The sequence below is a fragment of the Pygoscelis adeliae genome, unplaced genomic scaffold (genome assembly GCF_000699105.1).
Source record: "Pygoscelis adeliae isolate BGI_AS28 unplaced genomic scaffold, ASM69910v1 Scaffold4, whole genome shotgun sequence".
In the NCBI taxonomy this organism is placed as follows: domain Eukaryota; kingdom Metazoa; phylum Chordata; class Aves; order Sphenisciformes; family Spheniscidae; genus Pygoscelis; species Pygoscelis adeliae.
Window position 1 is genome coordinate 1,602,433 of NW_008824986.1, and position 11,257 is coordinate 1,613,689.

The following is an 11,257-nucleotide window of genomic DNA, read 5'->3' on the forward strand; positions in this document are numbered from 1 at the left end:
AAGAGTTAGGATACCTCCATCTCCCTCTGTGGTGGAGAAGGATTTGGATTTCAAAGGTCTGAAGCCAAATCCACTACCCTCTCACCTCCACAGACTTCAGGGTGTAATTCAGGCAACAGAGACGCGTGGTCTGGCTATCTGAGGAATGACACTTTCAGCACCCCCTGGAGAGCAAGGCAAATATATTTGACTGAACTGCTTGTGCTATCTCGCCTTATCAAAGAGGGAGCAAAGACAGTGATTGTTAAAGTCTGCAAAAAGATAATATTTAGGGAAGCAGCGTGCACAACTTATCACACAGGAGCGTGAGTCCAGGCTGCAGTTAATCACCGAGGCTCTTTGCAAGCATTCGTGTCTGCGCACGGCATCCCTGGGCTCACCGAGGCTGCTCAGAAGGTGGTGAAGCAGAGGCACATGGTGCTTTCTTGTCCTGGTTTCCTCACTGATTGGTACCTTTCTGCAGTGTCAGAAGTGCCCCATGCCACAGGTGGGATGAGCTGCCTCCCTCACATCCTGCACCACCGATGAGTATTGCTAGTCCCATCCTGCAGCGCTCTTTTGCCTCCTTTCATTCTTCCTTCCAACTTTAAACTATGACTTTGGGAAGGCCATTCCCAACATCACCGTTTTTTCATTTCTACCTAAATTCAATGTGGAAAGACCTCTAGCAGTTGGGAAGACTAGTACCTTTTGTTGTGTCACCTCAAACTTCAACTCAGCTCTTAGAGCCTTCTGACCCCACGCTGTCACCAAAATATCGGCTATGCTATTTATCCACAAGGATTTCCAGACCCAGACTTGCTCTGAGATGACCCTGCCCACTCTCAGATCAAAACTCCTAAAGTCTGGCTTAGTGAGCTGCTCCTTCTCATTGCCTCATGCACCTCCAGGAGTCCCCTCCCACTCAGCAAAGCTGATGAGCTGGATGAGGCGTCCCTCGGGGCAGGACCTCTAGCAGGAACAGCCTAAGAGAGGCAAGGACACTGCAAAAGCCCTTACGGTTTTCCAAGGCTGCAGTGTAATACAGCAAACAAAACACTGTCATACAAGAAACTGCAAAGAACAATAAGCTCTGTGCAGAAAAACATAGCAAAACGACAGCGGGAGTCCACAACTCCTAACGATCCTCCTAATTTTACTGCATTGCAATGCAACTTTTCCTTCTTGCTGCTTAAGACATGGGCAAACTCAGCGTTTGCCGAAATACAGATCTTGCAGCGCTTCCCTACCTGTTTCTGAACAGTGTGGCTTTAAACATTGCTTTGCTCCAGTACGAATGTCATTTAAAACGTGAACGTATCCAAACTGTAGATGCAGTTCCCTTTATCAGGTTCAGCACAACAAATCCAGTAACTCATAACCCCCCTCACCGCAACAAGACCGGAAGCAAAACATTTACCACAAGTGTCTCATTAAGCCAAATACCCGAATAAGCTTTATCATATGAGTATCATTTGTCGAATGCAAGCCATTAGCTCCAATAAATAATGGAAAAATCAACACTGGACCAGATGGCCCTTTTCCAAGCCTAAACGCACCTTGGTACACACCTCAAACAAATACTGCACTTCAGAAATATCTTCCCTGGCAGTAAATTAACAGATTAGCGTGTTTGATTTCCAGCACCATCAATCTTATCGCAAGGTAAAATTTATTAAGAATTATCCTTTTCAGTTAAAAAGAAAAAAGAACTCTGAACTAGAATGTAAAGCCTTCTGTATGCAAAGTAGCAGTTTTCTTTCAGTGTACTTCAGGAATTAAACCCAAGTAGCAGCATTTAATCTATGCTTTATAACACCAAGACGCAATCAAACCCGCTGTAAATTAATTTAGGAAGATCCTTTGAAAGCATTTTGAATTAGCTTGAGATACCATTCTGGGCACTGTGGACCAAGAACCTTGTGGCTTTTGAAAATTAAGCAACTCTGAATGAAGAAAAAAACCCTGCTAACACCAACGTCTCCAGAGTCTCCAAAATTATTACTCAAAAGCTCCTTGTTAATAAAGTACACAAGCACAGATCTGAGACTAAACAACAGTATTTTTCTGAATAGTCAGCTCGCATAATAATAATCAGACTCAGGAAAGAGCTTACAAGGCAGTAATTAGAGACGGGCCAGAGAAAAGGGCAGACTTTCAGCCTCTGGCTTTTATGGAGGGACAGCTGAAGGCAGAAATTGCCATCGGCCAGGAGCCGAACCCACACTTTGGGCACAGCAACACGGACACATCCACGAGGGCCCCCCAGACCCTTTTGGAGGAAGAGGGAAGGGGGCTCTGTATCTGCCCTGGCTGCATCTGTGCAACAGCTGAGCCAGACGTGGCAGGCACATGCAGGTGAGTCAGGGAAAGAAATGCCATGACACCCACCCACAGCAAATACTGCTCATACCCGGGGTCAGAACATGCCTTTTCTAGGCAAATAATGGAATGGTTTTGCCTGCATTTCTAACAGCTATCCAAAGAGACACTCGCAACATGCGTATACAGATTATTATTGTGTCATACAGAAATTGTCTGGGGCAAAGCACTGCCTTGCTCTAATCCATGCTGCAAATACACTGCCCAGAGCGTGCCTGTCCCAGAGAGGCCGGGAGGAGCCAAATGGGCACAGGATCAAGAACTGAGCACCCTGTGCACAGCATGCAAGATTGCTTTTTTAAGTAGGTGTGTAACACATGATCTGAAATGAATGCCTTGACACACAGACATGCATGCACTCGGACCAGGGCTACCCACTGCTCTGGCTCATGCTTGGTCCCAGCAGTATTCAGCAATCTCTCCCACCTCTCCTGGCCAGGCGCAGATCCCCTTTTCCCTGTGCCATATTGCATCTCAAAGTCTCCCCAGTTTGTGCCATGGAACAATTCGCAAAATTATTTTACTCACTGCAAGCAGCTCAGATTTGCTAACCTGCAGTGCCTGACAGAGCAGGGTACTGGGGACAGGTCTGTACTCAGCTGAACTCAAACACGCATGAAGGAAAAAACAGGGATTTCAGAGTCGGTAAAAATGCTGGGATTCCACGCAAAAGCCCTCAAGTCACCTCACCTGCAAACCCTTACAGCAACCTCTGCCCGTGACCCAGCTGTGTGTGGCAGCTTCTGGCTTTCTCAACAGGCTGTGAATTTCAACATAACAGCCAGTAGTGCTAAATTAAGGGAAACACAGGATTCACGTTTGTTCTCCCTTTAGTTTTTTTTAGACAAAGAATCACATTTCAACTAAAAAGCTTAAGGTGGCAGAAAGCAACAGCAAAGCAGAACTGTCAAAGATTTTCATCTGCCAGACAGCGCCAAGTAACGCAGTATGCTTCATGTTCTTTCACTCAATAAATTCTTGATTTTAACTCAAAAAAGCCTCAAAACAGGTAACCGCGTTATGCAGTTCTTGCAACTGGGCGATTTCAGCACACAGAAACATAATTTGTGGTAGGCACCAAACTACAGTTAACCAACTCATGCTACATGAGAAGGAAATCCAGTGTTACCACTCAATAATAAACACTATTATATACTGTTTATAAGTATATTTATATACTCCGTATATAGTTTGGGGTTTTTTTAATAAACACTAAAATAAGTAATAGGGGTCTCAAATACCAACACAGTATCTTTTTGGTTTCTGATAGCTCTTTGTGCCACTTTTATCAGGCACAGTGAGTACGGAAAAACCAAGTCCTACACCTGGATGGAAAAAGCTCAGTACACCAGAGCAGCAGCTTTCGAGCCATACACTGCAGCCTCCTTGAGTTCTGCGAGTTTGCCCTAAGACAATCTGCGAGAGGTAGCTACAAAAAGCAAAACAAATGCCAGGAAACTCAAATCCAGCATATAAAGGGTTCACACGTCCACTGGGGAAAAAATGAGGAAAAGAGATGTTGAATCAAACAGCAAATGACTAAAAGCCACTGTATTTGTTAAGACTCTAGATCACATGAGTGTGAATTGCATAAATCAAAAATCTTCCTATATGAAGTATTGATTGTTGGCAGACAAACCTCAGCGTAAATGTATCGACTGTTAGTGGACTGATTACTAGGAAGGGCTCTTCCATTGGCATCAAAGTGGGTTTGACACAGGAATCACAAAATCCTCCAGCATCTGTGGGAACAGACCTGCACACAGAGGGGAAGCTGTCTTCAAAATGTTGTCTGGGCTTGCCAGAAAGCAAATTGCTCTTGTTCTTGGTAGCGCATTAGTGTATTTCTAAGAGGTTTCGCATGAAGCACACCATGTTTAATATGGAAAACAAATACTCAGCTCCTTACCTGAACCATCAGGAATGGACCTTACAAATGTAGGAAGCATCTTCACTGCAGCCGTTGGGTTAAAATCTCTGGAGAGGCCATTCTTCATCTCTCTCCTGAAGCGAGCCATAATGTCTATCAGCGTTTCGTCAGAGAGCCGCATGGCGTAAAGGTATTTATCAATCTGGGGAAAAAGACAAACACCACCATGGAGTGAAGGATTGCTCTGAGGTGCCCGAGCAGGGCTATACCTCCCTTTAATTGAAAGAACAGCGTATAGCCCCAGCTTGGCCCCGGGGCTCTGGCCAAGCTGACAACACATCCACACGCTTCATGCCTTGTCTTTTGATTCAAAATCAAGGAAAATGTGCAAGTGTTAGGACCTACGTGAGCTGAAGCCCACCCCATCCTACTGCCTTCCCAAGGCAAGACCCAGTCCCACATCACTCTGCTTCCTCTTTTCCACACAAAACAGTTCACCCACAGCCTCGCACCACTATCTCCAGTCCTCGCCCCACTTCTCAGCTTTCCTGACTGTCCGTGAGCTGAACAGCTGAAGCTAAAAATCCCTCTGTTGGCACCCTGTGCCAGCTGGGGTGATGTGGGTGTCACTGCAGTCCACAGAGGTGCCTTGTATATAAAGCCTTTCATTGTGAAGGACTAGCCACAGTGGTTTCAGGGCTACGTCCCAGGCTGAGAAATTATTTCTGTGTAGCAGACCATTTTCCCTATCCCACTCCAAAGCTATCACAGCCAGAGGATCAGGAGAGGCAGAACTTGGCTGTGGGCAGGTAGCGTCTTCCTCCTCAAGATAAAACATCAAATTAAAAGTTGTTGACTTCTCCCTTGTGGCTTCCCAAGACAGGAACTTTCTTTACCTCCCTGGAAAAAGGAGGCGGTTCCAGTTTTGCAATAATATTGCTTTCCATAATATTACACCCATCTTCAGCATCAGGAAGAGTGAGAGATGCTTTGATGCCTCAAAAATACAACTTGGCCTTGGGGGGTTCTTGCTAAATGCACGTCCCACCCCTTTTACCTCAGCTGCCAGTCTATTCTTGCCTTGTTTCATTATCTGCCTTGGAAATTTGGTTCCGCAAACAGCTCAGACCAAAGCCACACCTTTGGGATCACTTTTGCTTCCAGCTTAGCAGGACCAAGAAAATAAAACCCTGGCCATGTTTTCTGTCCTCAGCAAAAGTGGAAAAGCCACCTCATTTTAAACCCCAGGCCATATCTGTGCCAAGGCCACCTGTGTCTCCTTTGCTGCTCTGGAAGCTTTGAGAGCAGGTCATCTCTCAGCTGGCATATGTCCTAACAGGACCAATGCCACAATAAAACATCGCATGTGAAACGTCTGTATGCAAGTGCTCCATATACCGGGGACTTTGACATAGGAAGCGATGAATAACACCATTCGCAAAGGAAATGCAGACCATCAAAGTGTAATTAAACCCTAAACTGACCGTAAAACCAGCACCAATTTAATTGCTCCCGCAGAAAGTACTTCTGTACGCACGTAGTCAAGGTTTGCACCAAAGATAGCATATCTCCCCGAGCCAGACGCCCTTCCACCATGACCAAGCGTTTACAGAGCCAAGGGAGGAAGGCATGGGCTGTCCACCGGTAGCGCAGCTACCCGGTCTGATCTTGAACTGCAGGGCTGGGGTGGGGGCCAGGCAAGCCTGAACCGCGGGGCCACAGCCAGAGGCTGCACAAGCTGTGAAGTGTTCAGTGCCATCGCTCGCAAAGGAAGAGCAAAACAGTCATCAAATAGATGCTAAGGGGAAGTTGCAGTGCAACAAAATGACACCATGCGTTTGCTCCACGAACCAGTGAAGTGACGGTGCAGGCATATAGCTAAACAGCAGAAGAGCTGAGCCCAAGTTCTCCGTTGCAGAGGACAAATGTGAGGCCCCAGGGCAGCATCCCCACATCCCGGCTGTGTCCTGTGCCACACCGATGGGCTGACAGCCCTGTCGCAGCGACAACCACAGCCAGCCACTGATGTGATTTCACTCCAAAAACAAAAACCTGGATGGGAAGCACCCTCTCTGCAGCCCCAAATGGCATGGGGATGGATGCAGAGGCTGGTGTTGGGCTGGGCAGGAAGGTCTCTCCTCTGCAGCAAACCCTGCCATAGGTTTTTTTTTAGCAGAGACTGTCAAGCCATGATGTCAGAGCATGAGGTTATTCCCTTTTAAAGGGCGGGGGGGGAACTCTTTTAAGGCTGAGCTTTCAGCAGCCCACGCTGCCACTCAGAGGCCCGATTCCCCAAATCTCCCAGTGAAAGCTACACTAACACATCATTCACACAGTCAGACGTCACTGTGCAATTAAAATACCCCTCTACAAAGCCCCACTGCTGCATCCTCCTCCCAAAAACAGGGCTGAAGGATTCCCGCCCTCCCCTCCCAAAAGCCCTATGGTAAATGCAGGTTCTGGGGTTTGCGTGGTCAGGACCAGGCAAGCCCTTTCTCCCCACCTCTGCTCCTACGCTACCCTCAGCAGCAAGGGTAAACGGGAGGGAGGGCTCTTTTTCCTCCTGTGAAAAACCAATGAGCGCCGTCAGCACCCTTACATAATTGGGCTGGACCCTCATCGCCTCGCGTTGCATCACGTTGCATCGCATCGAGGCCATCTTCACCGCCAAGACTCACGGGGTGGGGAGGGGGGGGGAGATGGGGACTAAACCTCATTTTGAAACAAAATCACTCCTGTGTGTTATAGTTTCCAAAACTAAAAAAAAAAAAAAAGCAGGTTTTCTTCCCAGGCAGGAAAAGGGCTAGTCATTCTGGCAGCGCAGCTGCAAGGGAAAAAGCGCTGCTCTCCTGCGCTGGCAGCACAGGCAGCCCTCCGAGGGACGGCAGCCCTCTGAGGGAAAACCCTCAGCAAATGACCATAAATAACTGGGGGGAGGGGGAAGCTGGAGGCTGGATTATGGGATGGAGGTTTAATAAACTCCCTGCTCTGCCTGCAATAAAAGCCGATCAGAAAGCAAATCTCAGCCTTATCTGAAGGGAAGCAGTGGAGGGGCCAGCAGGGACAGAGACAGGAGCTGCCAGCAGCACCCGGCAGGACACACAGCCCCGCTGAGGCTCCACGTGGCGTGGGAGACGGGTGCCAGCCCTTCCTGGGAGATGGTGGAGAGTAGGAGCAATTTCAGGCAGGCAGTTGTGTGGGCAAGGAGCAGAAAACGCTCCTTTATTTAGCTGCCACCTCAGACCCACCCCCCCAGGAAGGGCATCTTCCCAGAGTGCCACTATGGGACCCCTCCAAAGGCTCAATCACTTTTTTTTTTAATTTTTGTTAAAAAAAGAAAAAAAAAAACAGCCATATGCACGTAATTGTTCGTGGTCACATAGGAAAGACACTTTTTGTACTTGGGGAAAAGACGCTTCTGAAAATCCAGCCATTTCAGCAGCCTCCACGGGAAGTTGTGAATAATTATAAGTGCATAACGAAACAGGCAGCACTAAGGGCAGCACATTCTTAAATGCATGCCTCATTCACTGACAACAGTCAATGGTATCCAAGAACAGAGCACTCCCACAACAATTTCAGAAATCATTAGCATCTATTTTACTGACACAGCCTTTGCACCAAAACTCTTCAGCATGTAAACATTTTTCTGTAGAGCTAATCATACTCCATACTCCTTTCAGCATCAGGAAGATTCATCAGGAGCCAAGGCATGTTAAAACAAGTAGACATCCTGAAACTGTGCTTACTTATGATCTATCAGATTGGTTCCTAAAACACCTTTACACTGGCAGCTCACTGCTACAGGGCTTTTTTGGGTGCCAATCACTACATTTTACACCCCATTCCAACACGTTCTTTTCAAGGTTAAATGTCATTTAAATGTCACTCTTGGATTGCAAAATTTTTCTTCTTCTCTCCTCAGATAATACAACAAAAAGGTATTGTTCCCCCGACAGACAAAAACCAGCAACACCTAGAGGGTCCCTTTGATGGGGCCAGCTACTGCAGGTACAAACCTGTACCAACACGTACCTTTGAAACAAAGGTACTCAAAGGCAGTTTTACAAAAGCTTCCCTGTGCACAGGCCAGCGGCACAGATGCCAGGGGTGCTCTGTGGTGCCCACACCTCTGAGGATGGAAGTCAGCCTTTTGGAGAAATTGAGGCCTCGGCTTGGGCTGTGCAAAGTCCTCTGTCACAGCGAGGATGCTGAGGTCAAGCTGCTGCCCCTGGAGGTTGACAAACGTCCAGGGAGCAGAGGTTTTCAAAAACATCTGGATAATTTATCCTGCTTGGAGTAAAACCACAAGCCTATTTGTATGGTACAGGGCACCATACATCACCAGCTTGCTTCTGCACAGTAGCGTCATGTGCAAGTGCATGTACCCATGGTTTCATGTGAAAATGGCCCCTTGCAGGGGCTGCCGGGCCATGGGGCTGCCAATGCATGATGAACCACCCACATCTTCGACACTGCACATCCACCCTGCCTATTCCTCCCTCTCGCCACGACTCATCTTGAAAAATGTTCCAGAAACTGCAAAGTGGAAAAAAATTACTCTGAAACTTAAGGGAGTGTCTAAAATCCAGCAAAACCAGTACAGAAGCAGCACACACTAGTTCTTAGACCCAGGGTATCCTGAGGGCCTGAAACCACCAGCCCCACCTATGCCCCTCGGCAGGGATCCCACCACAGAAAGGCAGCGCTAAGCATTAGTGCCACGCAGGGATGGGAACCCCAAAAAAGGAGGAAATGGGGTCACAAGGGAAGAAGGGCATTCAGCCTCGGAGCAGCAGACCCCTGTAACAAATCCATTCCCAAATTCACCTCGCCAGTACTTTTAATCCTTTCACAGCCCTCCTGTGACCCACAGCAGTGTCCTCAAGGTGACCTGCCACCTGTGCCACCAAATGCTGAGCCAATCGCTGCCATGGACCAGCGAGGCAGAGGAGCAGCCGCCGTGGCAGGGAGCCCCGCGGGGCAGAGTGGCGAGCAGGGGCAACGCCTTGGTCGGCAGCCCCCGGCCGCAAGCACGTACCAGCAGCAAGTGCTGCTCTTCCGGAAGCAGAGAGGAGAGGGAGGGACCTGAAATGAAGCCATGCAGGCACGTATTCCCGTAAGCAGCATGCTGAGATAGAGCGCAAACCCCTTTGCCCCATGGGGTACCAGGGAGCAGAGCCCACCGGCCCCCAGCGGCAGTGGGGCAGCAGAGCAGTGGGGCAGAGCCTCTGACTGCCACAGAAATCCTCCCTACAGGACAGCCAAAAGTGAGGGGACTCAATATCCGTTCCAAAAGGATATAAACAGGAAAAGATGTCTTACATCCTTCCAAAACCCGTAGCCTGCTTTTTTTTTTTTTAATAGGATTTTATTTTATTTTTCAGGCAAAACCAGATTGATCCATAAGAAAGCTTTACAGTTCCCTGGCCAAACGATTTCCCGTGCTGTCAGACAATAGCAGCCTCATGGTGCCAAACCAGCCTGCAATAAAAAAACCCCAGAACACCACACAGTTTCCTCCGTGCTTGCATGCTCCCATCCCGCCTTCCCCACGCAGCCCTTCTGCTGCTCCTCGGCCAGCGTGCACCCTTGCACTTATCTTGGGTTTCTAAATATAACAGGCACAGCGAGACAGAGAAGGCCTTAACCCAGGCATGCATGCCTGGCGCCAGCAGGAACACCTACAAATCCTCCGGGAAAAGGAAAACAAGGGGCCTGGGGAAAAGGAAGAGCCACGTACATTGGGCAAGAAGATGCAGAGAGCTGCAGGCTGTGCACAGCCTTCAGCTCCTCACGAGAACTGCTGGGCGGAAAAGCAAAAGTCCTAAGCCATGAAAGATGTGGAAAATACGGGGTACTGTCTCGGGTTTTATCCGTCAGAGGAGTGGGCACAGGTGAGCATGTCTTGAGTGGGGCAGGATGAGTGACCCACACACAGGAGCTGAGGTCTCCCCGGGCACAGCCAGAAGCCCAAAGGGAAGAGGTGCTCTCTTCCTGCTGGAACAAGTCCCGAGACCACTACAAATCAGCCCTGCTAACGCTGTCACTGAGGCTTCCCCAAAGTATTTTAGGGATGCTTTCAGCAGGCGCTCAGCCATGCGCCTAGGTGGGTCACACAGCACCACCGCAGGAGGTGGCAGAGGGAAAGCCTCTGCTTCCTGATGTCAGCCCGGCGATATTTGCAATTATTTTCCCAGTTTGTGTCCCCGCATCCCTAACCCCAGGCTCTCCGCTCCCTACAGCTCTGCAATATGCTCAGCCAGGACCTAACTGCCATGTTTTTATTTATCCTGTGCTCTGCACCCGTTTCCTTGTGGCAGTGCTAAATCCCAGGGCTATACCAACCATATAGCAGCAGTCACCTAATGCTAAAGGAAAAGAAGCCCACAGAAATACTTCTTCTTTTTAAGCACAACTGACAACCACTTCCTGTAAATTCAGAAGCTGCAGTGACACAGAATTCAAAAACTACCTGCTCTTCGTCACCCCCGTGCTGGAGTGACAGATGCCCACAGGCACCCTGGGGAAGAAGGGGAAGTTCCCTCTCCAGGGATGCTGGTGCCTACGAAAAGCCTGAAAGGATAATCACCATCACCACGACCCTCATCGCCAAAGCCCCACGGTGTGGCCCCAATTGCCAAGCTGGGCTTCCGCGGCCTGACCGGCAGCGAGCCGGTGCGCATCACCCACGCCCGGCAGCCTCCACACCGAAACCCGGCTCTGCTCTCCACCGGGCATGCTCTGGGGGACCGTTTGGCTGGCCTTGAAAACGGGCTTATTCCCCTTTCTCCCACAGCAGGGTCGCTATGGGGACAAAGCAACAAAACCAACAGGGGAAAAAAAAATTAAAAAGCGATCTGGCCCGGGGGCGGGGGGCGCAGCCCTCCGCCGCGGGATTTCAGTCTACCTTTTTGACCTGATCCTCCTTCAGCTCCGTGAAGTAGTAGGCCAGGAGCTGGGCGGCGATCATCCTGCCGGCTGCAGCGGGCGGCTCCGCGCACGCAGCGATGCGGCGCCCGGGGA

At 49.2% G+C, this 11,257-nt stretch overlaps 1 protein-coding gene across 1 annotated transcript in view; it reads right to left on the reverse strand.

The window, feature by feature from the left end:
- HK1 (hexokinase 1) overlaps positions 1–11,251 on the reverse strand; it is a 40,983-nt gene extending 29,732 nt beyond the window's left edge. The window contains exons 1-2 of the mRNA XM_009325801.1: positions 11,142–11,251; positions 4,271–4,433 (exon numbers count right to left, since the gene is read on the reverse strand). Of these exons, the coding sequence (XP_009324076.1) occupies positions 4,271–4,433; positions 11,142–11,204 (226 nt within the window). The 5' untranslated portion in view covers positions 11,205–11,251. The remainder of the gene's footprint in view (positions 1–4,270; positions 4,434–11,141) is intronic.
- Positions 11,252–11,257: the final 6 nt, after the last annotated feature.